Source organism: Petromyzon marinus, chromosome 57 (assembly GCF_048934315.1).
Source record: "Petromyzon marinus isolate PM22_M1 ecotype Great Lakes invasive population chromosome 57, UKy_Petmar_22M1.pri1.0, whole genome shotgun sequence".
Taxonomy (NCBI): Eukaryota; Metazoa; Chordata; class Hyperoartia; order Petromyzontiformes; family Petromyzontidae; genus Petromyzon; species Petromyzon marinus.
In genome coordinates, this window is record NC_133723.1 from 5,679,455 (window position 1) to 5,698,335 (window position 18,881).

Sequence of the window (18,881 nt, forward strand, 5' to 3'; positions counted from 1 at the left end):
AAAAGAATAAAAAATATGGCGTTTAATAACTTAAGTGTGTATGTGTAGGTAGACTTAAACAATCTATCTTTTTTATATATATGAACTGTTTATGTTAAAGAATGTGGAAACCTTTATCCTTTTTCCGCAATATAAGTGGTATGTTGATGTAAAAATTCAAATATATATTTTAAGAAATGTATGCAAGCCGTATAAGTTACAATGTATGTTATTCCATTTCTGTTAAGCATTCACTATTAGATTTCGAAGTTGTATTATGAAATGAATGTTTGCTTCTTTTGTGGGAATTTTTAGTATATATTTCATTGCCAATTATCCAAATGTCCATGGATTTACATGTAATGCTTTACATTTCGAGAGCCATATATGCTTGGGGGGGATGCTAGGGTTTTTATTTGAATTTTTTGCTTTTTTCCTTATGGCTGGGCCATTTAGTTTACATTTTTATGCTACTCATGTATCGTTTCATTTCTTAACTAACTCAGGTGGTTGGCGTTACTGTTACACTTTTAGCTAAACTCGTATTCTTGCAAGCAAAATATAATTGAAAGATGTCCTGAAAAAAGTTGATAACCCACCTAAAAATATACCATATTCTCCAGACTATCAGATAATCTAGAAAGTAAGACATATCCAACACATGTGCTCCGGTGTCAATAAAGTTCTGCAAATCTTGTCACACTCCTACCAGATACTAAAATTTACCCCTAACTTTTGCATTAGATTTCAAGGAAAAAAGCATATCATAATACAGAGAATATGGTATATACAGTACAGTTTTTAAAAATAACCCACACTAGCACTTTGAAATCCACTTTTGATCATTTGGATCGCAGCTCTCCGATGTGCGTGTTGTTTGGAATGATGTCCGACGTTTCAGTCAACGTGCTGGGGGATTCAGAAACTAAGAGATCATGCCAAACAACACAACCTGCGGTGCAACCGTAAAACACATTGGAACGCTGCTCAGCACAACCGTGAAACCGAACGCAGTTTGTATCTTCACACAAATGGGTTTTCACGATGAACTTAAACATTCACTTTTGTTTTATTCCACTTAACCTGCTTATCATCTCAACAAAAGCCGACACTTTTTGAAACAATAACAATGTTGTGGGTTATCAAAATTATTCCAGGACACTCTTCAATTATAATAAAAGTAGATTAGAATATAAAAAAATATATATAAAATATAAAAAAAATATCTATCAATAAAATATTAATAATATTTTCGTGTGTGTCTTTTATTTGTTGTTGACAATGATGACTAAAAATGTATAGCACCCCATCTGCAGTATATTAATTGTATTAGTTATCTATATATGTCGCTTATCCGACTCACTGGAGACTGAGGTGTAGGCGGATATGTGAAAAGATTTGTGAACGTCTATAGAAAATTACATTCAAATCATGCAGAAATAATGCACTGGTTGTGAGTGGTTAATTGGTCAAAGTGGATCTGCAACAATGGGATATGCGTTCTGTAAGATTAGAGTGAAATAGAACGTCCGAGACCTCTTTACGATTACGAGTCCAGTGAATCTGTACGGTGTAGGGGTATAGAAACGTAGTAGCTAACATCTCTACCATATTTTAGTATGACCAAGTCACCCTGAATGTGCCTAATCTTGTCGGATCTCAGAAGCCAAGCAGTAATGCGCTTGGTTATTACTTGGATGAGTGACCACCACCAGAACTTACCAAGTGGTGTAGGCACGGGGCTGCGAGGTATGGCCAGGAAATGCAGTGCTGAGTGTCACCCCTCATGTATACTTTGATGGGTTCTCCGTTTCCTCCAACATGGAGCCAAACCTCCATTCAAATATAAGTGGTCAACTATCCCAATGTAGCAGGACCCTCTAAAAGAGATGGGATCCAACTCAGGTTGCCGGTTTATAGTGATGTACTATAATCACTGTGTCTCACAGCTAGCCATACACACTCTATAATCGCAAGTAACCATAGTCTGTCCACAGCTGGATTAAGATCTCCCCATGTCGTAGCCATATTTCACGGTCCTGCAATGCCACAATTCATACCTACTCTTACCAAGCACCTCTTAAAGACGGCAGAGCACAAGTGTTCGGGGCGGGTCTAACTGTGCATAAAAAACTTTCAAGGGACTTTCAGGTACACTTTTGTGATACCAGTGCACCGTAACTGCTGTAATGGAGTCGGAAGTATTGATGGATGGGGGAATGGAGCCCCATAATACGGCAGCAGCAGAAGAGAGTGTTTCCTTATACTAAGCGAAGATTGTCTGAGAGTTTGACAGAAAGCATTGGTTGCTGGAGTAGAGAGTGTATGGAGGGGAGTAGAGTGAGATGAGATGGAAGCCAGGAGAGTCTGTGGAGTGAAGAAGGTGAGAGGTAGGAGAGTGCGTGGAGGGAAGTAGAGAGACGTCAGAGGTACCAGAGTGGGTTTATTCTGCGATGTGAGAGTTAGGAGAGTGTGTGATGAGTAGTAAAGTGAGATGATAAGGGGCAACTAGGAGAGGTAGGCAGGGCTGAGCCCATAGAGGTTCTTGAAGATGGTGAGTGCTATCGTGAAATTGATCTGGCATTAGGGCAAGCACAGGGCTCAATATTTAAAAGATGTGGTTTCGTTTATGGGTGCAGGTGAAGTGTTTCCCAGGGTTGTTTCCCAGGAGTCGAGTCAATATGTTACAAATACATGGATGAGGGTCTTGCCAGTGGCTGGGTGAGCTATGGTGGTTGCGGGAGATGTTACTCAGAATAAACATAGTGGGGGTCATTGCGTTCAGCAGGGTGGACACCACCAAAACTCTCCCCTGACGAAACACGCACGGTTCACTACCAACTGTGACAACATGCATGGAGGAGTTCACTGATATAACTTTGTCCAAATCTTTGAAGGAAATGTGAGCTCGCACAATCCAGTCTGGTTAAACTTGGGATGGATCATAGGCAGTCTCGCCTGAATGTTTCAAAACGGTGCAGGTTTTCCTTTGGAGGGTGTCAACGTCTCGCAATAGTAGAAAATGGAGGGAATAACTGCGTGGAGCAATAGGCCAGATGGTTTCCACAAATTGTTATACAACCAATGAAAAGAATACGCATCGACTGATTCAGAGCGAGACCTCGGCTGCCAAACTGGAGTTGCTCATAAGCACACTGTCCAAGTATGGAAACTTATCCACTCTCTCCACAACTGCCCCATCACATATAGGGAGTTGAGGGGGTGCAGTGTTTAATGGCACAAAATACCCAGGCAGGTGCTTTGTTTTTTCGTGGCGCTGATGGCAAGACCCCATATCTTAGTGGCATGCTCAAGGTTCAGCAGTAGCATCTACAACTTCTTCTCATAATGGGCACATAAATATGGTTGACCGATAGAGAGCCATCCCTTGACCGCACCCGGGCATAGATCAACCTCTAATTATATCTATACCAGATGGAAATTCCACCGATACATTCATGGAAAACTTCTTGAACTACTTGAAGATGTTAAATGTAGGGGCCAGAGGACATCCCTGTCGCACACCAAGGTGAACAGAAAAATGTCTTTGACACCTGTCCACACAACTTTACCCGGGCCTGCCCATCATCATGAAGGTCCTTAATGATTGTGAGCAAATAGTCTGGGACCACTTCTCAGTACCTCAGCACTACGTTTTCCCAAATCTCAATTATGATAACAGCACCTTATTATATCTAACAACATTTAATATACATATTATTTAACAAACATTTAACAAGACACAGTTTAATATTTAACGTCAAACATCTGCCCAAAACATATGTAGTGCCTCCTACATGTCCTACAGTCTCTGATAATACTGCACAAATGAAACAATACGTACTTACATAATTTTAAGATACCTGTCAATACGGACAAAAAAATGTCTTATTTGTTTGTGTTTCTCCCTTGTGATGGGACTTCATAGAATGAACGTTGAGATTTATAAGGGCACGGGGTGACCAATAAGGTCTGAATTGGTCTGTAATAAGGTAGGCACTGATAATCATTATTACAAAGTCCCATCACAAGGGAGAAACACAAATATGCACGTTTTTGCCCATATTGAAACGGCTGTACAACGCATGGACCTGAAACCGCAAGTACCCTGTACAATACGGGTAAACCGTATGGGTTGACAGGTATGTATCCTTAGACCTAATGGCATTAACATTGAACGCTTTAAACTCAGGCTATACCGAATGTCTGAGAGGATAAACCGGTGCACGCGGTGAGCCGCCAGCCCCGCCCATCTGTTAGCCCCCCCCAGTTCACATAGCCACGCCCATGCACCCACTGGCCCCGCCCTCACTCCGAGACAGTTTTAAATCGTTTTATTGTTAACATGGTATTACCAAATTAAAGCAGAACAAAATGTGAAATAAAACATTAATTTAGCACCACGTTAAGACTGTAATACCAGCAAGCACGGGATGGCTGCAATTGCGTCATTACATGTAACAAAAAACTAAGATGCTTTATTTTCAATAATTTTTTGCTAAGTAAAACATTATATTTTTTTATTTAAAGCTTTCGTGACTGCAGTAATTCATATTCTTAGCTCTTTCGGTAAAATCACGTTGAAGGGAAACAATAAAATAAGAAATATATTTTATTATTGTTTTATTATTATATTGTTTCCCTTCAACGTGATTTTACCGAAAGAGCTAAGAATAAAAACATTACATTTTGACTTAAAACTTTTGTAACTGCAGGAATTCATATTGTTTGGTACTTTCGGTAAAGTCACGTCGATAGAAAAAGAAAAAAAGATAGTGAATAATACAAATAATATAAAAAAAGATAGTGAATAATACAAATAATATTAAGCTGGGTGAGCGTACTGGCAGTCTATAATGTAGACTGTAGCCTGTTTTTTTTAAGCCGGTGATAAAAAATACAAAAAAATAAAAACCACGACGTTTCGATCACGACACAAGCGGCCTTCATCAGGCAAAAGTGGGGGGGGGGGTTAGCCTCTAAAGGCAAACTGTTTATAAAGGTTTAGGGATGTGCGTAGCCCAAGTGTGTATGGGCAGGGCAGCTAATGTTAATGTAAAGAGAAAACGCCGACACCAGCAATGTCTACAATAATTCAAGGGCCACCAGGCAATCATTGCACCTTGCTCCACACACCGCTGACGGTGGAGGTTGACAAGAAAACACAAATCAAGTCACGACCCAAAGTGGTTGATGACATCTTTCCAATGATTACTGAGCTTATAACCATCTTCTTGGTTGAAATTGTGTCTATATATGTGGATGGCTTCATGAACGAAACTTTGTTGATAGCCAGTATTCTTGCAAAGTACCATCGTATTCATTAATTGAACAGACGAAACGGTTTTCCTTAAAACCTTCTGCTTCATAAACCACCCAGATTATATGGCTTACCAAAAACACAAATAATGTACAGCCCTTCGTCCCATCGTCTCCACCATTGGCTCACCCACCTACAAACTGGCCCCATAACTTAAAAAAAAAACCCCTTAAAATAACATACAGCAATTGTACAATGTTCAACTTTACCTCAGCCACAGCCCGGATGTTGAAGTCACGGCGGCTATGTTTGTACAGGGGCTCGATGCAACAACGCCAGCCATAATACAGAGGTTTTTTTGGGGGGGTGGGTTAGATCGCGTAAATATAAATGTGATGTTAAATCCGCAACCACCACCCAACACAGCCAATTAGTAAGGGTTTTTGTCACGTAAACAGAACGTGGCCAATTCGTTACGAGTACAACACTAACCGGTGTGTGGCAGCCATTTTGTATCGGGATTGTGTTTTTCTGACAGCCGATTGGCTGGTGGAGCACGAGCGATGACGTATCCATGGCAACGCAATTTTTTTGCGTGTAATTGTATTTGGATAGAGCGCTGAATTATTGTGTCTTTGTGTGGAAATGCGTGCAGCCGTGGTGCAATAGCTAAACTCAAATCTCAAGCCTCAAATTTTACCGTCATAGTTGCATAAATGTCAACCCGTACAATTTACCCGTATTCTTGTACAGGGAAATTTGAGTTTCTGCGTCCATACGGCGTACAGACGTTTCAATGCGGGCAAAAAAATGTGTTGTCTATTCGTTTGTGATTCTCCCTTGTGATGTAACTTTGTAGGATTAACTTTGAGATGTATAAGGGCACGGGTGACCAATAATGTCTGAATTGGTCTGTGACATGGTAGGCACTGATAAGGGGTTGAGAGATACGAAGATAAGTTAAAGAGTATTTATCTGTATTGATATGAGCTAGTGCAAGTCGTCGAGTTATAGTATAAGTCATTATAAACCTGCAGCCATGTGTCATTACACTGTTGGTTGAGGGCCTCCCCACGCCATGCTCGCCCTTGGAGCTATATTGATTCATACTGGAGGAATCCGATGAGCTATAAAGCTCTTTTTTTGTTTACAGATGTCCAATCGGGACGGGTAAGAACTTTACAACAACAAACAATACAAAATCATGAAGGTTGTCGCCCATCCAATTACTATCCAGGCTCAAACTCTGCTTAGCTTTTGATTTAAAGCTTTCGTGACTGCAGGGATTCATATTCTTGGTTCTTTCGGTAAAGTCACCACGTAGAAGGGAAACAATAACATAATAAAAATATAAAACAATAAAATTCTCACGACGTTTCGACTGCAACACAAGCATGTGAAAACCACAGCAATAAAAAATAAAAAAAATCATCATCAGGTGTGAAAGCCACAGCAATACAATTTTTTTAAAAATATCAAATTTTCTTGCTGTGGTTTTCACACCTGATGATGACTGCTTGTGTTGCAGTCGAAACGTGAGAATTTCATTGTTTTATATTTTTATTATTTTATTGTTTTCCCTTCTACGTGACTTTACCGAAAGAACCAAGAATCTGCTTAGCTGAAGATAGGGCGCATTCCGGCCAATTTTGTTGTTGGCAGGATTAACCGTTTGGAATGCTAAATATATAAGGTAAATATTAAATTCGTGATAATGTTAAAATGTGTTTATTTAAATAACGTAATGCACATGTACACAATGATATACAATACCATATCGTATTATTTGGGTCTTTCGGTAAAGCCACGTAGATAGAAAAAAAATAAAAAATATCACGACGTTTTGATCGCAATACAAGCAATCGTCATCAGCTATCTACGTGGCTTTACCGAAAGACCCAAAGAATATGAATTCCTGCAGTCACGAAAGCTTTAAGTCAAGATAATAACATATCGCTTATAGTAGCTACGAAATGTACTGCCGTACACCAATCACAGTTGCGGTCGTAAAGACTACGCTTGTCGTAAAACCCCATTGCCTTGCTCGGAGGAAACCGCTTTACGGCACCCTGCCAGGCGACCCACGGGCCTAAAGTGACGGTAAGACTCCAGGTGTCTCTTAATCTCCGACAAAATATAAACGATTGCAACATTTATTTTTCTCTCACGCGTAGTAGCAGCTGCGTGGTATTGCACTCGGAGAGCTCAAGGCGCGGTTCTAACGAGCGAGAGAGTGAGATTTAATGACAGAGCGGCGATGCTAAATCTGCTGTTTCACTGTGCGGCCTTGTGTGGGCTCGAATGTTCATTGCAACCGCAGCGGGGGATTTTGAATGGATTAGTGGCCGATTTATTGATAGCTCATTGTAAATTTGGTGCGAAATTAACGGGCAGTTAATGCGGGATCGACATAAGTATCCGCGAGGAAAACATTAACTATCGGACGTTGGCTAACAGCATAGTCACGGTAAGTTCAATGGACATGGCCTGCAGGATTACAGCCTTAAGGGACATTAACGAAGGGTTCGAAGTGGGCTTAAAGACATCTGTGAGCACAACAAGTCTCGCAAAACAAGTGTCGCCAGACGATTGTACATCGTTGTTGTCGTAGTGATACAGCTGGAGATGCCGTGTAACGGTTAGCGCGCTACGCTGAGAATCCGGCGACCCGAGTTCCGATTCCCTATCACGGCCACCAACGCCAGAGACAATTGTCTGCGCCGGTTCTAGCTTCCCCTAGGTCGACTCGGCCTCAAATTAGTACCAGATACAAAGCAGGCCGGGCGCGGTGCTGACCAACAACCCCTTTGTGTGCTGTTGCCGGCCGTCGTAGCACTTGCCCCAACAACAGGCTTTGAAGGCTATACGGGGGATCTTTGTCCTTGACAGGATGAATTAAGAAACCAGAGAGCGGGGTTTTAGTAAATTTTGGGAGGCTGAACCTAATAACGAAACTTTAAATACCAATGTAGCTAAATGAAGCACATTTTAAATCAGGCCATATACTGATTATTATCTGCTTTGACACTTGCGTCAAGAAACCTCTGCAGCACATTGACAAATGAATTTAAAATGCTGACAAGTGAGCAAAGAAGCAAGGAGAGCGGCACGATTAAAATTACACTTGAGGCAGAAAGAGGAGGAAGGAACACGTTGATTGGACAACATACGCAGGTTATTTACATCATTGGAACTGTCAAGAACAAAAGCCTACGGTCCACTAGGGAGATGGAGCGATTTTAGTACTTTTATGTGTAGAAGCTAGATGGATTCTTAGCTCGTGAGACAGTGAGATAGGCATGATTTTGGGGTGGCCTTCATCCGGCAGTAGCTAGATCATGGGTTAGGTGTACGCTTATTGCTGCTAATTGGCTGTACTATATTTCCTTGTATTTTCCACGTCATTGCCTCCACACATGATCATTGTAACAACGTGTACATTCGTTTTCATTAACCTGGACACCTCTTTCTTTACAGACGTGTGATCACTGAACCGCCAACATGGTAGGAAGTTCATGTTGTTTTATCTGTTTTAGCATAAGACTGCATTTACACGTATATGATAGCTGTATTGATGGTGGAACAGGTGGTGGTGATCGTGGTGGTTGCTTGATTTGTTTATCAATGTAAGCCTGACGTTATGACTAACATTTTTTGTTCTCTGTCACTAGTCTCGCAGATATGATTCGAGAACAACAATCTTTTCGCCGGAAGGTAAGAAAGAGCATATTTAATATACGTGGAAACATTTTCCCTTCAGTAATTGGTGGAAGCTTCTTTTAACCATATTCTTTAGCAGATAAAACAGACCCGTTTGTTTGTCCCAATCCAATTGCCTTCCTAAGCATACACTAATTACCCAATCATATGACTTAAAAATCAAAGGAACAGAGGCCACTGTGACCAGCCAGACCTGGAGTAAAGTAAGTGACGGCAGAGGGCGGTGTGCTCGCTGTGTGCAGGTCGGCTCTACCAGGTGGAGTATGCCATGGAGGCCATCGGCCATGCGGGCACCTGCCTGGGCATCCTCGCCACCGATGGTGTGCTGCTGGCGGCGGAGCGGCGCAACACGCACAAGCTGCTGGACGAAGTCTTCTTCTCTGAGAAGATCTACAAGCTCAACGAGTGAGTCTCCCGCAAACCGCTTGTTGTTGTGTTTAGTTTGTTGGCCTTCCTCTGCACCTCCCGATTAGCATGGTTGGCTACGTAAGGTGCGAAAGAAGTTGATGGGGTGAGCAAATGCAACAGCAGCACGAGAGTTGGACGACCGCCAAATGTTTTTGTGTGTTTGGAGAACTCCTCCTAAACCACTCCACCTGTGATACGTAGTTTACGCGTATCATTTTATTATTGGTCACGATGCTACGAGACCTGAGCCCCATTTCACAATCGTGAAACAGAAAGGCACGTGCCATTTGGGGAAGGGTAAGTGCAGGGGTAAGAGGAGCGGTAAGGACCAGTTTAACCGTTTTCAAAATCGGTTACCGGTTGTTGCTTAAAAATCCTAGTGTATACTGGTGTCTTACGAGGATAAGGAAAGTATCGTGTATCATTACGTTGTTGCCCCGTCCATAGGATAGTGTCTGATAGTTCTGTTGCTGTGATGTAAGTTAACGGTGGGCTTAACACTCTATAACAAGTCTTGGAAGTAGTAAAATGGTTATCATTAAGCATGCTTTGTTAGCTGTTTCAAGTGGAATATATTTTTGCTTTTGTTGATTTTTCTTTGTTTATCAGGGACATGGCATGCAGCGTCGCAGGGATCACGTCTGACGCCAACGTCCTCACAAACGAACTCAGGGTAATCGCACAAAGGTAACTCCTCCGCTCTTGTCTAATATTTAGGCAACCCCCATTCTTTCGCGCATCATGTCTTAATATGTTTGTAATGTTCATAAAAATTTTTTTATCAAATTAGGTATTCTCAACGTCAAGTGGTCATCATGGCCAATTCTGTTGCTGCCACCATACCTCAACATGGATTTGTTCGTCTAGATCCCATAGCTGGTTTAAATTCGCCACCCAACCATCAACATGCTATACTACAGTCTCGTCGCCACCACAATCTGTATTTATGTTTTCTAATTGTCAAAACATTGTTCAAGAGACCATTCTTAATTGAATCGCCACCGCCATCTGGCTCTAGGTCTTCCTTTTAGTTGACAACCTCTTGGTGGTTATTCCTAATCCTGGTTATTCCTGGAACTATTCACAAAGTGGCCTGCCAGCATTAGTGCAAATAAATAACATTTGTCTTTCACAATATCTTCAGCTGTATGGATGAGGACATATTTTCGTCAAATTGCGATTCCCTTTGAAAAGCACGTTAATGATAATTGTGTTTGTTTTGCGAATCCCACAGGTATCTGTTTCAGTACCAAGAGCCGATCCCTTGCGAGCAGCTGGTCACAACACTCTGCGATATCAAACAGGCCTACACACAGTTCGGAGGTATGGCACGCCAAAGGCGATGGAGCAGATCCACTTCAAATCCTGCTGCATACATCAGAACATCAGAGAGGCTACTATCGAGAGGGGGCCGTTTGGTCCATCTAGCTTGCTTGGGCAGGAAACCATAGACAAGCTGGAAGGCAGCTAGAAACTGCAGCCAATAATTTCTCAAGCTCTGGTCTGTTAGTAGAGGGGATACTTGCTATGTACAATCCCAATTTAATATTTTAATTTGGACCATGAACTGGTACACATTGGCCTATTCTTGTGAAAGACGTCATGTGATCGTAAATGTTCACTGTCAGTGAAGCATTTGGCATGTAGTATTTTATACGGTTACTAGCTTTACTACCCGGCTTCGCCTGAGACTTGGATTCTTGTCTTGGATGAATACACGGCCTACAAGGAGGGTTGGGGGGGGGATTGCGTGACATCAACAAGCACACTGCGTAACGCTGCCGCATGCAGGTGACATCACAGATGTGACGTCACCGCTCACTTGCTGTGCAAAATATATCCATTATTGCGCCCCCAGCCCCCCAAAATACAAAAGTCTATTTTTATACTTTGTGCATTGCGAACAATCTTGAAGCTACCCACATGCCAAATTTCAAGTTTGTTGCATGTTGGGAAGTATGCTAAACATTTCGAACAGACACACATTCACAAATTTATCCTTTACATATATATAGATTACACCCGCAGTATTATTCAGGGCAGCCACTGAATTCAAACCACGAACCTCTGAAACAAGCGGCAAATGCGCTATTGGCTGCGTCACCGCCATGATGCATATGAAATGATGGAAACGTCGAATCTCACCCCAGATGCGTGTGTTTCCTCCCAGTCTCATCAGATTAGGCACATGCCTGGATATTGTTGTGGGCAACGATGGTGTGTGAATCGCTGGGTAATTGTGATCCAAATCATTGTGTTTTGCCCACGAAGGCAAGCGGCCGTTTGGCGTTTCCATCCTCTACATGGGCTGGGACAAGCACTACGGCTATCAGCTCTACCAGAGCGACCCCAGCGGAAACTATGGAGGCTGGAAGGCCACCTGCATCGGCAACAACAGCGCGGTCAGTGCGGCACCCCTGTCAAGCGTTTCAACGCTTAGACTGCGCAAAACATCATTCTTCCACCTCCCACTCACGATATTGTCTCCATTTGACATCATCTTCAATGCTGTACCCCCCCCCCCCGGCTTGCGTGCTTGGCAACTCAAGGGGGGGCGATCGTGTTAAGACTTTAGTTAATTAGTTGTGCTGTAGACATCATGCAAATAATTAAAGTCTAAAGTTGATTTTCTTTAACAAGGTAAAGAGAATCGGAGAGATCAGGATAGAGTGTCATTTGCAAGAGTGGTCTGTGTCACCAACATGACCAAAGCAAAATAAATTCAAATCAGAACAAAAACAACTGCATCATATGATGAGGAGGAATTGAAGATACAACAAACGTAATTCCCTGCAGCGCAAATCGACTCGGGCAGATCATCTCCGGGTTGAACAGAGAGCAAAGTACGCAACTACGCTGCGGAAATATTAAACAGATATAGGGTGACTATTATACTCATGAGTAAACAAACGATATATACATCAAAGACATCCATTACGAACCCTCCAGCTACCATCAGCCATGTTCTTGTCGCCTTCAATAGCTGTCTATTGTGCACGTATCATCAAGTTTTTTTCCAGTTGTGTCCCTCCAACCAATGTCACCAATTGTTTACCGATCTTGCAGCCCGTGTTATTTGTTTCGCTCAGGTCCCATTCTTTCACGGGCAGTATGAAATCAAGTCACGGCCTTTGTGCAATGAAGTCGCGCATGGTGCATCAAATGAAGCAGCAGGATGCATCGGGACCATAGGTTCCCCACCCCTGGTCTAACGTGAGCTGTCTGTTCCCCCGCCACTCAACCCGTTGCAGGCATCCGTGTCGATGCTGAAGCAGGAATACAAGGAAGGAGATATGACCCTCCAGTCTGCTCTGGCTCTGGCTATCAAAGTACTCAACAAGACCATGGACGTCAGCAAGCTCACGGCCGAAAAAGGCACGCGTTCTTCATTCGTTTTCGTTCATCTTTTCTCCCGGTTTCATTCTCATTGTGACAATGGCCTAGCGTTGTCACAAGACAAAATTTGTTTCCGCTTACGACGCGTACAATTTTAATTGACGTAGTGTATACATTCGACCGCATCGCAAGATGCTGTTTCAGAAAAAGTGGGCGTACCAAGGATAAAGGGAAAGGTCTTCAGCCTGGCCCTTCACCGGCACAAGGAGTCAACATCTCCAAAGGCTATGGAACGTTAGTTCCACACCATGTGACTCAATTGGGATGACACATAGCAACCAGACATAGCAATCATCGCCCCCTGCTAGTAGACATTTAAATGCAGGCTATAGTGCTAAATAACCTTGTCCACGGAAGGACAGATGTTACTGGGGATGCTCCTTTCAAAGTTGTTAAGTAGAGATGCGATGTAAGTCGCTTATCGCGTGTAAAGCAATATGAGACGCCATGGCATGAAGTAAGGCGGCTCCAGAGTGTGCGTGGAGGGGAGTAGTGTGAGATGAGAGGTAGGAGAGTGCGTGGAGGATCTTGAAAATGGTGAGTGCGATTTTTTTAATTGATCAAGGATTGCGTTGTGAGCCACGTGGAGAGACAAGAGTATTGGGGTGATGTCTCATTTACAGGAGCAGGTAAAACGTCTAGTCGTGGAAAATAAATCTGGGTGGCTGCTGGTCACTGCCTTGCCAAGTAATCCCATGTGGAATACCAGGTTTCCAGGAAGTTACTAAGTCATTAAGAAAATGCATACTGTAATTACGTAATATTGCATCTTTAACTTGTACTTGCCTTCGTTGCCCTCTGCAGTTGAGATCGCCACCCTGACTCGGGAGAACGGCAAAACCAAAATCAAGGTTCTCAAGCAGCAGGAGGTGGAGGCCCTTGTCAAGAAACACGAGGAGGAGGAGGCCAAAGCCGAGAAAGAGAAGAAGGAGAAGGAACAGAAGGAGAAGGAGGGGAAGAGTAGCTAGAGAACGCGCATGCGCACAAATTCCCACGGTGTTGCCACTGAAGCACAGAATGTCCTCAAAGAACCAGGCTAATTCAGCGGCGTGCTGGGGTTGCCCCAGTATATAAATGCGTTTTCTTATTAAACAAAAAAATCCCTGTTATTTTCATGAAGACCAAATCGCTCCCAATGTACAGCTTGTAAAGATATTTATATTGCTGTTTATGTCAAAGAACGCAATATAAAAGAAAAGGGGGAGAAAAAAAAAACACACTCAAACCCCACTGAAAAGTCGCGATCAATTCCGGCACACAGTAATCCGTTGTCGCTGCAGTAGTTGCCGTACGAAATGCCGGCAGCGGACTGGGACCGTGCCGGTACGTGATTCTTGCACTCAGCGTGGCGGCGCAGCGTCGGGAGTGTGATTGTCAACCCCGTTTGCAGGAAATCGGTTCAAAAGCAACTGTCTTCACATGAGAAATCGAACAATATTGCACAAACAAGTCAATGTTAACGAATTAATTCCTTGGGGTGTAACATCGGCTCGGGCTGATCATTAGCGGAACATCGGTGGTCACTTGGAGCGAAATGTCGGCCTTCGTGCCAAACAACACGCGGCACGACCCAGGAACTGACCGACGAGCCGTGCAGCACAACCATCCAACCCTACGCAGTTGCATTTGTGGATTTGTGTTTTAAGTTTTTGGGTCAAATTTTGGGGGCGGCAGTGGTGGGAGGGGGTGTGCGGGCTCGGGAGCAGGTGAAAATAAAGAGACGAACTTTTACGGAATGGCCGTGCCTGCCTCGTCCCAAAACGGTAGAGTTTTTTGCGCTTGTTTGACTTCGAAGTGTGCCCAGATGCAGTTGGCTTTAATTAAGGTTCATTGTTGACTCGATGTGTTGTCCCGTTCCAGCCAATAAAAGTGAGAAGATGGTGATGTCAGACTTTTGATGTGCCCTTCAATAGATCTACTCACTGAATGGTTTCTGGATTGCAAGTCAATTGTGCAAAACATTTCACCACTGTGGCAGTTAAAAATGTTAACGTGTTGTGTTGAGTTCTCCAGATATTAATAGATGTGTGGCAAACTGGTATTCAGTACAAAAAAAATAATTAAGTTACCGGAAATGCAAAAACAAACATTTAACCCTTTTAGGAACAATGGAAGACCAACCCAATCGGTCGAAGGGTGTCCCAAAACTTGAGACAAAGCAACAGTAAAAGGACCTGGCTCGACATCCCCTTCGTGTCTATTTGAAGACAAGGAAGTTTAAAAGTGCTGCAGCGATGGTTCTAGGCATGAGCACTGGATAGGGTGCCAAGTAGCTCAAGGGACCCAGGATTCATACAAAAGTTACGAGTGAATCATCTAAAATCCTGCCTACATCTCAACATGTCCGTCTCCTCTGCATCTTCTCTCATCTTATATTTCTACTTGTCATTCACATGTATCTCATCTCGCTACATCTCTTATGTGATCTCACTCAAGAGTATACATTTAAAGGGGGGGCCTGCAAAAATAATGTCTGCTTAATAGCCCCCGAGTGGGCGACTACCACCACCCATCATGCATATGCATGATTTTTCTTACTCATATCCTTGAGTGTTTGAAATTTGACGTAAACTGACAGCAGTGGATGGGTAACTCTACACCAACTCTTCTCATAACTCCTTACGACCCACCGCTACTGTACGTCACTATGTTTGCCACGCGTCTCCTCTTCACCACACTCGGTATTTTGAATGATAGCTATGCACAGGGTGGCCCAAAAGTCAGGTCACAGGGTGATTTAATTTAAATTAATGCTGGCATTAACACATTTATTTTTTTATTTAATTAAATATATTGTCTATTATAAATAGCTATGTTTCTTCTTACTGTGGGGTCACCTCAAGTCCATCGTTTACAAGACTCGACCAAAACCCAGAATTAATTGAGACGAAACTATTGATGAATGTTCAAAAATTACACCTGTAATCTCTAAAAAAAAAGTCAAGTTAATTCCCAAACGAATTCATTTTTGTTGAAATGTTCAATTAAGCCAGTTTGAACATGTGTTAACATGGATTTAATAGCCCTATGTGATTTGTTAAAATGAACAGCATGTGTCTTGATATTCGTGCCACCCTGTATATTCCAACGGCGTCATTTGCGGTGTGATTTTTATTTTATTTTGGCAAATTTGGACCACTTTTGCGAATGACGTCTTCAGATCTTTAACATCTACCGTGAGCGAAATAGACTGCGTAAAATGTTTAGTTAATACGCACTATAGTATTCATCAGAGCGGCCCGCTGGATCCGAACCGAAAACCTCTGCAACAAGCGACGAATGTGCCGCAACAGCTTGGTCACGTCGCCGCCCGACAAAGAGGAGCTGACTGCTCATCGATCGGAGATGGCAAAGGAATTGACGGCTGGCAAAGGAAGGGTTCTGCGATCGGCAAACTCACTACGCAGTTGGGCGGGCTAGACCCCACGTGCAAAACCCCAGTGCAAATAAATTGTGACAAATGCCAGTGCAGGGCTGACGTTCTCCATGTCTCTTGAACTCATCAGCACGGGGTAACTGGATGATTAACGTATTAGCCGGGTGTGGGGTTTCACCGACAGCTGACATTACCACTGCTATGTTCTACAAGAAACCTAACTCTGGAAATGCCGGTGACCTGTAATACAACCTTTTTTTTTACGTGGGGTGCGCCCTTGAATGTTGCACGTTGCGTTTACGCCTTGCTCATTGTTGTATCGACTTGCTGGGCTGAGTTCGTGGGTCGTTGCTATGCCGAGCGACGGTAGCTGCACCGCGCGTGGCTGCCTGTGATCCAGCGCTGGTGTGGAGGCAGCAGCAGCAGCAGCAGCGAGGGTTGGTGGATCACGCAGAGATGTCGTGAAACTCCCTTCCCGTGGGCGTCGAGGAGGGGCCGTGCACTGGCTGGCCAGGAGAATGCAGTCGAGCAAATGCGAATGTCCATATGTTCCATCTTCCATTCCCGTGGGTGTCGAGGCGGAAGTCATGCTCTGGCTTCTCATGAGAATGCGGTACAGCACATGTGGACCAGTCTGGTCCATCTGCATGGGATATAGCGTTGCCCCCTTGCACACATGGGGTTTCTCCGGATGCTCCGGTGTCATTAATTGCACGATAACACCGTAATATATAGAGGGTCGCAGAGCTCACCGCCTGGCTGCTGCCTTTCCCAACCGTCTGTGGTTCTTTCTCTTTTCGAGAGCGAGCGAGTTGACATTATTATTATTATTTACGCACCCGGCAACGCGAGTTTGATTCCCGTCCACGGCTAGTTACACGTTAACCTTCACCTCTTATTATCACGGTTGGCTGCGTATGGCGCGAAAGAAGTTCAACACACATACATCTAAACCAGTGCTCAGCCACCCTTTCCCCAATACACACTGACCAGCGTGGTGAAGTATGGTGAAACAACCACCCATCTGCAACACGGTGTGGGGAGGCCTTCATCCAGCAGTGGATTAAAAATAATCGACTTTGCATCAGTCAGCTGGAGGTCACGCGGGGTGATGTGCAGAGCAGTGGTGCTTCTGGCAGTCACGCACAACGTTCAGTGGCATTAGGCGCAATTCGCCTTGCGGGAAAATACTCAGCAAATCAAACACGCGAGAAAATGCTTTGAAACAGACATTGGGTGTTGACGCTCTGATGTAGAATTACACAAGCACCTCCATGCCAATGTTGAGGTCTGCTCACCACAACGAGGGGGCTTCAGGAGAGAGAGTTCGTGTAGTTGTGCTGTCCCCCCTCCTCCGGTGAAGGAGCGCAGACCGCAGTGGTTTACCAAACGGTCCGTAGCGGCTCACTGCTTATCAGAGATGGCAAAGTAATTTATTTTTGGGCAAATGAAGCATCTGAGGTCACCAACCCAGGCTCAGTCTCCAGCACGGACATCGTGAAAACGCCCCCCCCCCCCCAACGCCGCTGGACCATGTCCTGTGCGATGCTCGTCTCGAGTCAAAGGGCCCGCGCGATATTTAACCGCGGACACCACTGCTCACCTTGTAGGGCATCCACCGTGTATGTTTGGACAGGTCAGTGTCAGCAGGTGACCTTTCAATGGGCGCGTGTACGGCCTGCAGGACTGGAAATGCTAAACCCAGGGGCTCTCTCAACCCCGCTGAGACAGGTGTCAGACATTTCAAATTTACGGCTCACCTGATATTTTGGAGTGACTTTTAGCAAATGTGCATAGCTTTGCGTGCGTGTCAGAGGCAATGGACGGCGTCTTAATGCTTCGGACGTTCTGCAACGAACCCGCCGATCCGAGTTCGATTGCTGCGCACGACCAACACCGGTGACGATTATCTGAATCGGTCCTGGGCCTCCTCTAGCTCAACTCCGCCTGAAATGGGCAACCTGGTGCGGTGTGTAAAAAACGCCACTAGGGAGACAAAGGCGGCCGGGCGTGGCGCTGGCCACCCACCCCCTCGTAAGCCATATCGGCCTGCATAGGTGCCCGCGACCAGCACTTTTTCCCCTCCAATCTGTTTTAGGCTGAACGGAGGATTTTTGTCAGAGGCAAAGAACGGTGGCTTAAAATGGTTTGTACGTGCTGCTATTAGCCTGGTGACCTGAGATTGATTCGCGGTCATGGCTGGCATCTTGTGCTGTGTCACTCAGCCTTAAATTAGTACCTGGCGCTTGTTTTTGTAAATGCATCAATCGGGCATCAAAGGCGACGACTGGGCGTGGTGCTGGCCCGGCCTGAATAGGCGCTCGCGAACAGCCCTTGTCCCAAGTGTGCATAGCTATGGAGGACGGTGTTTTTTGTGTGCCTGGGTGTGTGTGCGTGCGTCAATCCGAGTTACCCAATGTTTGGCGTTTCTTTGTGGCCATGGCCCTGAAAAAGGAAAAGTGTGTGGGGGGGGGGCTAGCTTTGTTTGTAAAGTTCACAAAATACAAATATCACCAACCTCCCTATTCTAAACCGTGGGTTAATTGCAAAGCGTGGGCGGTGGGAGTAAAGAGTGGGTGTTGTGTTGTCCAGGGTTTCTCAAACATCGCCCCTCTGTCCTTTGACATCACCGTGGGGGTTGGCATCTCTTTCTTTTTTTGTGGTTTTCTCAAAATGTTATCGGGTGTCACGTAACACGAAGAATCCAATCAGATTTCTCGCAGAGGAGTGCAAGCCTTCGTG

General features: G+C 44.3%; 1 protein-coding gene across 1 annotated transcript; it reads left to right on the forward strand.

Moving 5' to 3' along the window:
• The first annotated feature begins 7,222 nt into the window (after window positions 1-7,222).
• PSMA4 (proteasome 20S subunit alpha 4) lies at window positions 7,223-14,652 on the forward strand. Its single transcript, XM_032975920.2, has 9 exons — window positions 7,223-7,339; window positions 8,717-8,743; window positions 8,911-8,953; window positions 9,202-9,364; window positions 9,977-10,054; window positions 10,602-10,690; window positions 11,639-11,769; window positions 12,619-12,742; window positions 13,568-14,652. Exons 2-9 carry the CDS (start codon window positions 8,741-8,743, stop codon window positions 13,729-13,731), a joined length of 795 nt encoding a protein of 264 aa, XP_032831811.1. The 5' UTR covers window positions 7,223-7,339; window positions 8,717-8,740; the 3' UTR covers window positions 13,732-14,652.
• Window positions 14,653-18,881: the final 4,229 nt, after the last annotated feature.

Excerpts from the sequence above, each read along its gene's own strand:
- PSMA4 (XM_032975920.2), top strand. Across the intron at positions 10,691-11,638 it reads GGCCTACACACAGTTCGGAG|GCAAGCGGCCGTTTGGCGTT; the intron begins GTATGGCACGCC and ends TTGCCCACGAAG. Across the intron at positions 11,770-12,618 it reads GCATCGGCAACAACAGCGCG|GCATCCGTGTCGATGCTGAA; the intron begins GTCAGTGCGGCA and ends AACCCGTTGCAG.